This window comes from Sander lucioperca, chromosome 18 (assembly GCF_008315115.2).
Source record: "Sander lucioperca isolate FBNREF2018 chromosome 18, SLUC_FBN_1.2, whole genome shotgun sequence".
NCBI classification, from domain to species: domain Eukaryota; kingdom Metazoa; phylum Chordata; class Actinopteri; order Perciformes; family Percidae; genus Sander; species Sander lucioperca.
Window position 1 is genome coordinate 24,232,285 of NC_050190.1, and position 13,072 is coordinate 24,245,356.

At 40.2% G+C, this 13,072-nt stretch overlaps 1 protein-coding gene across 2 annotated transcripts; it reads left to right on the forward strand.

Moving 5' to 3' along the window:
* Positions 1 to 264: 264 nt before the first annotated feature.
* mapre3a (microtubule-associated protein, RP/EB family, member 3a) lies at positions 265 to 7,414 on the forward strand. Of its 2 annotated transcripts, none has more exons than XM_031310137.2 (7): positions 265 to 420; positions 2,244 to 2,371; positions 2,463 to 2,608; positions 2,724 to 2,916; positions 4,352 to 4,494; positions 4,785 to 4,937; positions 5,968 to 7,414. In XM_031310137.2, exons 2-7 carry the CDS (start codon positions 2,251 to 2,253, stop codon positions 6,034 to 6,036), a joined length of 825 nt encoding a protein of 274 aa, XP_031165997.1. In that variant the 5' UTR covers positions 265 to 420; positions 2,244 to 2,250; the 3' UTR covers positions 6,037 to 7,414. The 2 variants fall into 2 exon arrangements, with proteins under 2 accessions (XP_031165997.1, XP_031165998.1); XM_031310138.2 differs by having other exon boundaries at positions 2,724 to 2,880.
* The last annotated feature ends 5,658 nt before the right edge of the window (positions 7,415 to 13,072 follow it).

Here is a 13,072-nt window from a genome sequence, read left to right on the forward strand (position 1 = left end):
ATAGCTAGTTTTAGCCCTAACTGTTGTATTAGCACTTTTACTTAAGTAAAGGATCTGAACACTTCTTCCACCACTGTTGCTGACTTTTTTTTTTTTTTTATCCAGCAGCAGATAAAACATTAACATAAGGCATGTTTGTGTTGCCTGCCCTCAGTAAAACCTCGGTGACCAGCAGGCCTTAAATCCAACCAGACACATCATGTGTCTCTTAGCTGTAACAGGCCAAAGTCCTATTTATAATAAACCTTTAACAGCATGGAGTCAGGCGCATGCGCGGTTGGAGCTGGATTGTTGCAACCCCAGACAGGGCGGCCCGTTACCAGGCACTGCACCGCGTAGGGTCTGACAACGACTACGGCAACGGGCATTGACATAAGGAATACTGCCAGCGTGATAACAACACAGACACTCCTGAATACAGTGAGTATCAACGCGCGAAATAATCCTTTCACCCACTCTCGCATTCTTGTTTCTTTTTTTTTGTGCGTGGTGTTTGCGGGGGAGCGTGTGTTTTATTCCCATGCAGAGAGGAGGATATATTCCCCGTGCACTGTCAGTCCTGAGCTATTCGGGGAGGCCTGTAGAGGGGGCCGCTAGGAGAGCAGCACCAGCGTTGCGGGTTTTTTAACCGAAAGGCACCCAGCAAACGGGCACATTTATTGTTCTCAGCTCGGGCTTGAAATGTCAGACCCCCGCCCATTTGTTCTTGTTAGACTTCGGGGTTTTGCACCCACGATTTTGCTGCAGTCATTTACGGAGCTTTCTAGAAGGCCCAGCAGGTTTTTAGAGAATAGACTTCCCTTTCGTGTGATAGGCTATACAATAATCCATATTAAATAGATATGACACCTACTTCAAGGTATGCGCTCGTAAATGTAGCTGAGGCTGCATGGTTTTGTCCTATAACCGCTTTTATTGTTGGTTATATGGTTGTAGTTTATATTATCATGTAATTGTAAGCTAGCCCCATGGGAGACTGCAGCACGCTGCTGAAGGTGCAATAACAATATTATTAGTGTTACCTCCAGAAATCACTGCTTACACTGCCGGTATTAAGCGTGATACCGTTGTTTTTAAGTGTGGAATTTGGTGACATACTGTAATTTCTCTTTCAGGCTGTCACCTGCAGACACAGTGTGACCTTATACCCATCATTTTACAGTTCATGACTTGCTAGTGTTAATGTGCATTTTTACTGCAGGGTATGTCAAGGTGTCACAGGCCCATTTTGACACGACACAACTGGAAGGTATTAGCAGGCGAGCAAAGTGAGCACAGAGAAGGCTGGAGCTGCCAGATGTATAAAGCTGCTCACAAACATCAGGGTATTTCTGTTTAATCTAGGGAGGATTATGCTCACAACACATCTGTAGATTAAAACTGAAACTAAAGATGCTTCTCAGGCACTGTGTTTACAGTTAAAAATCAAGTGTATTTCCCAAAGGGGCAAAATCTCCAGTGTCAGTGGGTTTAACCGGCCCACAACTGCCACAACTAGCCCTTAACACCTTGGGACATAAGGAAAGTAAATTTCCTTATGTCTCCTCCCCACTGAACAGTTTATACAGCTTACAGTCGGGTCTAATACTACAGTATAACGTCCTACATCAGTAATCCAGGACAAATACATTAAAATAAGTCCAGTAAAGTAGGTCCATGAATAAGAGCTGAAACAATTAATTTAATCAGCAACTATTCTGATAATCGATTAATTATTTAGGTCATTTGTAGAAGTAAAAATACCAAGCATCACTTGTATCGGCTTCTCTGTGTGAGGATCTGCTGTTTTTCTGTCTTACATGATAGTACATTGAGAAACAATTCTATGAAGACATTTAGGAAACTTAAGGGAATTGTAACAGCCATTTTTCAGTATGTTCTGACATGTTATAGACAAAATGATTAATGAAGAAAGTAATCGGCAGAATAATCAATAATGAAAATAATCCGCAGTTGCAACCTAAATACGTATATCAGTTCTGCATCCTTCTAAGTCCAAGATGTCTGGTAGGTTGAGTAAAGGCAAGGGGAGGATCAGATGTGGTGTGGACGTGGTGGGCAGCGGGGTTCAGTAAAGGGTGGGTTATCTTGGAAGATGGATATAAGACGAGCAATCTGTGTACATGTAGAGGCCAATCAAAGACAGAAGATGAAATAATCTGTTTTATTAACTAACTTTCAGCCAAACAAAAAGACATTCCAACTGACTGACCATTTCTCTCTTCTTATGTTGTTTGTTTCAGGTAGGGGATGGCAGTTAATGTGTACGCCACATCTGTGTCCATTGACAACCTCAGCCGACATGACATGCTGGCATGGGTCAACGATTCTCTGCACCTCACCTACACCAAGATCGAACAGCTCTGTTCAGGTAGGGCTAAAGTTCCAATCAAATACTGCTAAAAAAAAAAAAATCAGAACAAGACAACAAAAACAAATCTTTGTGTCTTTGTATTTTACAGGAGCGGCATATTGCCAGTTCATGGACATGTTGTTCCCAGGTTGTATCCTTCTGAAGAAGGTCAAATTTCAAGCCAAGCTGGAACATGAATCTATACACAACTTCAAAGTGCTTCAGGCAGCTTTTAAAAGGATGAGTGTTGACAAAGTCAGAATACTTTTATCATATTATCAAGATGATTTGTTTTCACATATAACAGCAGCATAACATGCATGTTATGTCCCATGGAGCTATTCAAGCGTTCCCTGTTTTCATCCTCCAGATAATTCCTGTGGAAAAGCTTGTAAAAGGGAAGTTCCAGGACAACTTTGAATTCGTGCAGTGGTTCAAGAAGTTCTTTGACGCCAACTACGACGGGAAGGAGTATGACCCTTTACTATCCAGACAGGGGCAGGACGTGGCCCCTGCCCCCAACCCAGGTGATCACTTTATCCACAAACCAAAGAGAACCCCAGGTAAACCAAACAGTTTTGGCTTTGCTGCACGGTCTTGCTGAGCTTTGGATGGCTCAAAAGCGCTCCCTGCAAGCAAGTGGTGTGAGCAGCACGATTCACAGACTGGCCGCTGTCTTCTTAGATCCATCTCACTTGCCCAGCATTCACGAGCAACATGACACCGTGTAGTAGGGTTGGGCATCGTTTGGATTTTAACAATTCTGATTCCAATTCCGATTCTTCCTTTCGATTCCGGTTCTTATCGATTCTCGATTCCGATTCTTTGAGGGGTGGAGTTGAAACGGGTCACATGCCTATTTTCACAGATAAGAGGAAAGTTTTATTTTGATTCAATGGTGGTTTGCAGTTTTACCGGGCTTTTTCAATGTAAAATAAAGCCACACTAGAGCGCTGCTAACTGTGCTCCAAGGCCGCAACACAACAAGCGCCTGGCCGCTTCGGAAACCAAAACTTGCGCATGTTAAATTGGGAAGCGATGATCGGATTTGAAACCAAATCCTCCAAACGATTCCAAACGATTCCAATAAAGAAATGATTCTACTGGAATTGTAATTTTTGAAACGATTCCAAGTAGGAATCAGTTCTCGATGCCCAATCCTACCGCGTAGGTATGGCAGAGTCACTGGTGGCATTGTAGTAATCACCCCAGTGATTGGTGGGACGCAGCATTAGTGGGGATGAAAATCCACAACATGCAACTGCCAATTGTAACTCGCTTTCCCAATTCTAATTGATCATGATCAGTGATGCCAGAAGACCCACAAAAATATCAAATTTTCTCCAGTGTCCTGCATCAAGCAGCAGATGCAACTCAATCTCTGATAAAACTGATAAACGCAAGTTTGTCTCATTTTACTAACAACAGTAACATCGGCCTGACCAGCCTTGCTATGTCTCTGTGAAAGCTTTTTGCTTGAAAATAATGGTGAACAATCTAACTTGATTTGTAGTGTGTCGTAGGCCTGCTTTGTGGCTTTGTCACTGGTAAGAAGCAGTGTGGTTGTAAACGGGCAGAATGACCATTTATTTTTAAAACTTTGATAATGCGTGTTGCCATGTTTTGACTTTGAGTTTAACACCTCTCCTGAAGCACTTATAGAGGTTTGGCAGGACGCAGGGGTTTTCTGTTTTATCGATTTTGTCTCAAATAAATGTGACATTCTACCATTTTAAATGATTTAGTACGATTATATTTATAATTTGGCTTTTTAAAATCTGGCTATCCAAATTTTATATCAGTTCTGTTGTAAAACAATTTGAAATCATTTCACAAAAATGGCATATCAAAGGCACAACATTATGCTATAAGATGATGACATCAGCTCTCTATAATGTGCTATATCCATTGCCACAACTGCTACAAAGCCAACATCAACGCAGTCAATTCATTTGAATTCAAATGATAAACATCTCTGACCATCTCTGACCACTCCAGGACCACAGAGGATATCTCCAACAGTTCCCAAAAACATGCCAACGCCACAGCGCGTCCAACACAACACTCCAGCTCTGAGGAAGAATCCATCTTTGTCTAGAAACGGGGGCAGTGATGCTGAGATCATGGAGCTAAATCAACAGGTAGACAACAGTACTCTTAAACCGTGTCATCTATCTACCCTATCTATATACCCCTTCTCAGTCTCATGTCTACGTCTACTTAAATCAATTGATTTATTGCATTAATGGCAATAACTTTTTCACAGAAGACATTTTGCGCTGTCACAGTAGGAAAAGCACAGGTTATGTTATGTTAGTAACACCTGTGCTTTTCATTAATGACAGTCACAATGTCGGCTATGAAAAAAAGCATGTAGTAAAATAGTGCCACTTAAACAGGTTTATTTTTTAATTTTCCTTTCCTTTCTAAGTGTATGGAGTTGAAGTTGACTGTAGACGGACTAGAGAAGGAGAGAGACTTCTACTTCAGCAAACTACGAGACATTGAGCTGATCTGCCAGGAACACGAGAGTGAAAACAACCCCATCCTCAGCAGGATAATCGACATTCTTTACGCAACAGAGGTATCTATCCTTTATCAGCAACAAATCCAGGCTGCACTGCACCATTTCCATCTGCGTGCTCTTTACTCACTGAGTTACTATAGAGAGCCAGAGGGAAACCTTCAGAGTTCTATTCCAGAAATAAGTACACCTCACCTAAAACCCTATTGACATTTGTAATAAAGTAAACATAACCATACTCAACAGTATGTCATGTGGCTCACTCCATATATTCAATTAATATTGGTCATTTAAAAAAAACTACGGTAATAGCGTGTCTGCTAATACCGATAATCTAATACTGTTATTTATTCAATATTTTTGTTTTTAGACACCTTAAACACTAACTAACTAACTCACTAACTGACTAACTAACTAACTAACTAACTCACTCACTCACTAACTGACTAACTAACTAACTAACTAACTAAGTTCAGACATCTAGTCTGTAATAACAGCACGACCATGGAGGTATTAAAGAGAACAGGGCCCATTCAATCCAATGAAAGTTGATCAATGGCTGCATGCAAATGGCTTCACAGCCCAGCTCCGCTCCTTGGGGGCGAGAGCTGGACAGAAATGATCGAACAGTGTAGAAGGTTTTAGACAGCATCGATTATATTAGAAAAAAATGACTTAGAACAGAGTGTTGGTGGGTATCATAGATATGGACGAAACCAAGTTATGATGACAGAAGTACCCATTGGTACATACATTTTTATGGCAACTGTACTTTTTTTTAAATGTGCAAACAATGTTGTTTTAAAGGTTTCCACTTTAAACAGAGTTATTGGATGACAATTGTCCTAAGTATATGGACAGTAAACTCCGGGAACAAGTTTATTTTTTCAGATAGACAGATAAAACAAATGCTCAATGGGAGTATATAATGAGTTACAGAAGCTAGCCCGGACGTGACGTCAGAAATTGGGCTGTGTAGAGGCCATTGTTTATCTGTTTGTAGTCTTTGATCAGGAACATTTTTTATAGTAACAGAAAAGAAAAGAAAGCAGAAACCCGTGAATGATAACTTTTTCTCCCTGTTTCTTAGGATGGCTTTGCACCTCCGGAGGATGAGGACCTCGATGAACAAGCTCACCTGGACCAGGATGAATACTGAGCCCTTCATTTCCCTCCCCCCTAACATCCCCATCTTCCCTTTCCTTTTCCTTTTGCCCTCATTTGTTTTCTAGTCTCTCTGCACGCTCTCTTTAAATACTCACCATTATCCTTACTCTCTGTCTTTCTTTTCTTTCTCATATGTATATCTGTTCTTAACCTCCCCCCCCCCTCTACCCTCTGGCCATCTACACAGTATACACAACTACTCTGCATCAACATCTGCTGCCCCTCCCTGCCTCCACTTACACAGTAACAATAGCAGTAATGTATGGCATATTCCAGTTATTTCAGCATGAGTAACACAGAAAATCGAGCCGAGCTTGGCATGGAGGTTGTTATGGCAAACAGTGAATTTTAAGTCTGTAAATATTGCCGACCTTGTGATTTCTGAGAGAACAATGTCTTTGCTCTTTATGGAGTTATTTATTTGCCTTTGGTGCGCTGTGATACTTATTAGAGCACAGAACAATACTGCTCCAATGTGCCACCAGGACACTCCCAGGGCCACTAAAACTGTAACAAAAGTGACTTTTTAATAACAATTTCTTATTTATTTAACTTGTATTTAATTTAGAAGAACTTTCTGTAGCAAAATTGGTGCAAACCCTTCTGCACATGAATTGAAAGCTGAGGCCATGCGTGTTATGTGTTGTTCAGTTATGGTTTGTGCTTGAGTCAGCATCAAGCCTTTAGTTTCTGTTATGGTGTGTTCATGGCATGTAGAAACGCTGAAGGAAATCCTTTGGTGTAATGACTCAAGGCGTATGATCAGTGCTCTGCAATTATGTATTATTGATCAGCAACATATCTGAGCATGAGAATGTTACACATTGACTGTGAATGAGTATGAATATTTTGTATATGTATTTTGTGTGGAGATTTTGTCTGATGTCGCACGATCCTGGTTAATTACCGTTGTATCTTTTAGGCCGACATGCAGAAGCCTATGAGTTTGAAATTTTGAGGTGGAAAGCCACCTGCAGACTGACAACATGGTTATAGATTGTAGCAGTGCTAATGTTTTATTCTAAAATATAAGGGAGCCTGACACTGGAATAATACAGAAGATTTTTACATGTCAGGTTTTGTCATGTTTATCCTGCTAATCATACTGTGTACACTTTTCATTTGCTGTTAAGTGTTGCCTAGGGTATATGAGTTATAGTTTGGAAGAAAGTCAGTATTAAAAAAATCTGTGACCAGTTGACTGGTCATCATAAGCATCCAGTTGAACCAAGGAAGTCTCCTTGTCCCTTCCCAGCTTTTTTTATTTGCAAACTGGCTGTCCTCTGCTCTGAAACTTGCATTCATTGACCATGTAAACATCTACAGAACACTCATCTTTTGAGTTTTGAATAAATAAAAAGTTGTGAAATAAATGGTGGTGGTTTATTTTGAGTGAGAATAGATTTGTATTGAGAGCTCACATGGGCCACATGTTCACAATAAACCCTACAAGTAAAGGGTTAACGTTAGTTTAATTGTATATGAGATTATATGTGGTCCACAGTAAGCCTGTGTAAATCTATGACAAACACGTAACATTGGTGAGAGATTATGACCCTGGCACCTCTTGGTCAAGCTGCCTGGTGTGCAAGTCAGAGTTTTAATGTGCATGTTAACGCTGCGAAGTAGAGGGTTCACGTCACATCTTTTCATTATTTAAATTCGATACAGTCAAATATTTAACCTAAATTGAACCTTAGTTAGATGATAACAGCTTCTTCCAGTTTTTTGTAACTTTCACTGTAACCTGAAGTTCATCGAGTCACCCGCCGTGAGCTAGATTCGAACCTATGATCTGCCGGACAAGGTAAGCGTTCTAAATTTAAATCCCCAAGCTATGAAGCCCTATCCTGGATGCCAGCCGAACTTAGCCCCGCCCACAACATTCGAGGTCTGGAAGCTCTGACTAGAATCTGATGCTGCGTTCCAGGCAACCCGTAACCGTGTTTTCAGAACCTTCTTCCCGTGAAAGTGCCCTGGAACGGCAGTCAAACCCGTAACTTACTACTCGTGAACTCGTACCAGATCGTTGTACTTCCAGTTACAATTTTGACGTCACACACATAAACAACAATGTCGACCCTTTTGATGCTGTACAGATGCCGGTGATTAACTGTGAGAAATTACGGAGCCCCCCTGGTCACACTTTGTCAAAAAAAATTAATTATAACTATCTCGTGGCCTCAAGATAGTAAGTCGTGGCCTCAAGATAGTAAGTCGTGGCCTCAAGATAGTAACTCGTGGCCTCAAGATAGTAAGTCGTGGCCTCAAGATAGCTATCTCGTGGCCTCAAGATAGTATCTCGTGGCCTCAAGATAGTAACTCGTGGCCTCAAGATAAGTGTATATAAAAGGAGAATGCACAATGGAGCAGCTTTTCTCCCCAAAGCGGAGAGTGCATCAAGACATGTAAAGGAATATAAATAATAATAGAAGTTGGTAAATAAACAAGTATATACATGTAAAAAGTATAAATATAGGCTATAAAATATGAAGAAGAATTATAAAGGACTATGGATATGCAGTCTCACGGCAGTTCGTGTAAATGTCACGTTATTTTCTCGGGGAAAGGACGCCGGGAGTCGGCAAGAAGGGAGCCGATCTTTCCGCCCCCCTCACCCCCCAGCTCCCAAGTGAAAAAATACGGGAAAATGTAGAATAATGAAATAACAGATATATTTTTGCCTGCAACAGTATTGAAGTGATATCCCTGTGCGTTATGGACGATTTCGAGTTATATGTTTATCGAGTCACCCGCCGTGAGCTGGATTCGAACCTGCGATCTGCCGGACAAGTAAAGCGTCCCCAAATCCCCAATGCGAGAGGTAGCGGAATCGATGCCCGCATCCTCCAGAACGTTTTTTTTTTTTTTTTTTTTTTATCCCCTGCTCGACAACGGACTTATCATTTAACATTACACTTCAAACCTTTGTCGTTCCGCCGGGGTAACAATGAAGGTACCTTGAGAAAACTATCCTTCTGCGTTAACGACCTAACGTTACTTTTTATCCAGTAGAAACTAGTCGTTTGTCATGCTAGCTCTTTCAAAGTTTGTAGTTCTGACCAATGTTACTGACAAGTAAAACATGTTTATTAAGGAGATTCTTCGACCAAAATAAAATTTCTACGGTGCATGCAACTGAGTTTATACAAAAACACCAAGCGTATCAATCAGTACTATAACGTCTTGCTCCAGTTGTCCCACGCTACCTATAAATGTCAAAAGCTTAACTCCTTTTGCATTGGTTTTTACCTGCAGTCAATATTCCAACGGGAGCGTCACCGTCCTTGAAAATGCAGAATACCGATGATAGTGCATGCAAAAAAAATGTGGTTGAGCTGGTTAAATATGAGAATGAACCAGTAGTCTGTTGGTTCTATTGCTGACCAGCAGATGGCAGCACAGCAGCATAAGTTATGGAAGTCAAGTCAGTCTAGGAAGTCATTCGAACGCTGCGCTTTGAGGAAGGTCTGTTACGTAAAATAGCACAAATCCCCAAAAGACATGTATATCAAACAATATTTGATATATCACGCACAGTGTAATTTTTTTAAAATAATTGCTATAGCCCACGTTATATTTCAAAATTTGGCATCTTACCTGTAGCTTCATTGCCGTCCATTTCTGCCAAATGAAGGACCCTGAAAATGTTATCCCGCCGCCGCACTTTTTTACCCAAGCTAGCGGTGTTTCCAATGATAGCGTTTTACCATGTTAAACATTTAATTCCAGAGAATAAACTAAACTGTAAACCAGTGAAACTAACTTTACCCTGCGTCCTGTTCTTAATATTATGTAGCAGGTCATAGACTTGGCTTAGCTACATGATGAGTTCGAGTTGACAGCTTGTTTTCGACCAAGCCATCGCTAGGAGGCGTCCTTTTATTATGACGAATCATTGGGGGCATTCGATTTCACGTCATCAATTTTCACATTGGATATATATAGTCATATCGCAAGCAAAATTGATTAAAAAAAAAAAAAAAAAAGTATATTATCCAATCTCCGACACCGTTCATAACCCGCTTGCCAGGTACTACGTTTTATTTCCATTATTATTATGTTTGCCATGCTTTCTCATAATTTTTAACAGAAATATTTCCCCTCCCATCTCCTCTTACAGCATATTGAATGTCATATATGAATCTCACACTACCAATTTTTCTACATTTCTTTAAAATAAATACCCACAAAAATTATATTGTTTGGTCACTTAAGAAGATTGACATTTTTTTTTTAAATTCCCAATAACTTGGAAGGAAACTTGTGTTCAAGCCCCTAAGACATGAAAGCTGCTGCCACTGAACAACACTGGAGAGCTTTAACAGCCATGTATGTGATCAGATGACTGGACAGATTATGTAAGATTAGAAACTTTTGTAGTTGTTACTTTATTCACAAATTCAAAAGTCAGACAAATACTGCACACTGTTGACAAACTGTTAAGTTCACAATAAATCAGCACAAAGGTGACAGTCTTACCCTGCAACAGCAGCAACCACAACAACCAAAAGAACAACATCAAAAATAATAATAATGATGATATTTTAAGCAAGATAAAACTAACTGTCATTGTGAAATAATAACAAATTTGCACCACTACATTGCAGTAATGGATTTTAGCAATTACATGTCAATATAAGAATAGGCTTGCTTTATTGCGTACTGTAGGCATTCTAATGCTTGTAATCTACAACTTGATGGTGTCTTTGGTCAAATGGCAAAAAAAAACGTTTTCAAAAACACAAGGGCAACATACATGTGAAATAATTTCTTTGTGTGTGTGAAATAGTCAAAGCCAGCAGATATCTCAAGCTCCCAACATTTTCTTCACCATGTAACCAGGCATGTTGTAGAGGAAAAGAGCCACGATGGCCAGCAGCAGGAGAGCACTGACAATCTTGATGGTCAGCCACCTGTACTGGTCACATATCAGGTGTTTCGCAGCCTTGAAAGGAATGAGGAACCAGAGAAGGGCGATATCTGGACGGCTGGTGGAGCAGAGACAAACAGTGTGTTAGAAATTTGACAATCTATATTCAAAAATCCATTGGTTCCAAATACACTGTATTTATCATAAGTGGTGCAGTAATAGTACTGATACAACCCAGGGCTGATACAAACCAGTAATGGTAGCCAGGTTGTTGCCATCAGTGGCAACCACTTTTTAACATATAAAAAAAATAAGGACAGCAAACAGCAGAACGTGCTCCTCAAAATTAATATTTTTTTTAAAAATATTTGTTGCATTTGTTATATTTATTTATTGCTTGCTGTTACAGTCAGAACGCTGCATGTGATAATGCTGCACGTGTTGGTGCGTTTACGCATGTGCACACAGACATAGAGACAATGGTGAAGCAAATTAAGTTGTTTGACTGTAGGGTGAAAAGTTTGACTAACCCGTCAACATCACAAATACATATGCAAATTGATTCAACTGACCAAGAACCAGATGAACCTGAACGGAAAACAAAAATGAAATTTGTGAAGTCTTGGGAGACGAAGTAGCCTGTCCGGCATCTTTGAGCTGGGCGCAAAATTATACTGCAAAGCATGTACAGCATACACCTCGGTGAGTGACACATCAAGTTGACTAGTTCAAGGTATCACATCCTACAGAACCACAGGGGTAGACACACTGGAGCTCGAAACAACACAAGCAGGCAGCTCAACGATATAATGAGGTGATGGCTGCAAGAGCTGGCACACCCAATGACGGGCTGATGAACACTGCCATTCATAAGATTAATGTCGCCAACCGGGAGACACTACAAAAGAAGAATAATTTGGTTTTATATAACTACATAGTATCTTAAATATTCAAAATATAAGGTGACTTAAAATGGCAACCATATTTTCAGTTTCGGCAACCAAAAGCTGATGCCTCTTTTTAAAGTTACTGTTGAGCCCTTAACCTGACATTATAATCACTTCCTGAAACCAGATTTAAAGAAAAAATTTCAAAAATTTAAAGACAACTTTCCTTATTGCAGTCAAGTAGTTTTTAACGAATTTGAAGTTTTTTTAAAAACATCTAACAGTAATTTAGCTTACATTACTTTATTGATGAAATAATGTACTCCGCTAAAGTTGGAAAAGTAACCAGAGCCATAGTCTGGCATTGCCAGACCTTCCTCCACAACGCTGCAGGGAGGGTCTGGCTAGTCTACACAGCATTCCGGGATAGGAAAAAAAGAAAAAAGCTCTGGTTTATTGGAATTTCTTTTAACCAATCACAGTCGCACAATCACAGTCCGCTAAGCGCCGGACGGAGCCACGGTGCCACTGCAAAATATCCTCGGGAAGGAACTTGTTTTGGTGGAACATGTGTACGTTCAAAAGTTGTTTTAGTCGTGCGACAGAAAACTCAGATTGGACAGATAGTCTAGCTAGCTGTCTGGATTTACCCTGCAGAGATCTGAGGAGCAGTTAACCATAGTCCTCATAAATCCACCGCAGTTTAATATTCCAACACAAAGAAAGCGGAAGGTAACGGGCATCTGGCCGAAAATAGGGACATCCGGGATTGCTCCGGTGCCGCCAGAAATTTCGCCGGATGTCCCTCTTGGAACGTCGTGGATATCGACTACCAGGGCCATAATAGACTGTTGTAATGGTGTTGTGACTAAATGAAAACAATTTTTAGCACTTTACCTTAGGATTCTAAAAGAGGGTCATCACTTTCAAGAGCACCACAAGCAAGGAATTGGTTGGGTGTGTTCATACTGAAATTGTTGCAATCATTTGACTTTGACAGTGTAACTAAGTAACTTAAGAGTTTTAGCTGTTTAGTACTTTTATTTTGGAAGTTTAAACAATTATATAAAGCTTGCTTCGACTTGATTCTATGAGCTGAAATGCATAGACCGAGTCATGTGTTTTAAGCTTAAATTTACTGTAATTATCTTAATTAACTTATAATAACGGATGATGCAATAATAAGGCCCCCACTGTCCTTTCAGTTTCCGAATACATATACCACACAAACAAGGACGCATGTACAAATGAGAGGACTACCAGAGTGA

What these genes read in the sequence shown, in the direction of transcription:
- mapre3a (XM_031310137.2), top strand. Translation starts at nt 2,251, where the DNA reads ATGGCAGTTAATGTGTACGCCACATCTGTGTCCATTGACAACCTCAGC. An exon ending in GATCGAACAGCTCTGTTCAG is followed by an intron (nt 2,372 to 2,462) that starts GTAGGGCTAAAG and finishes TGTATTTTACAG; the next exon opens with GAGCGGCATATTGCCAGTTC. An exon ending in AAAGGATGAGTGTTGACAAA is followed by an intron (nt 2,609 to 2,723) that starts GTCAGAATACTT and finishes TTCATCCTCCAG; the next exon opens with ATAATTCCTGTGGAAAAGCT.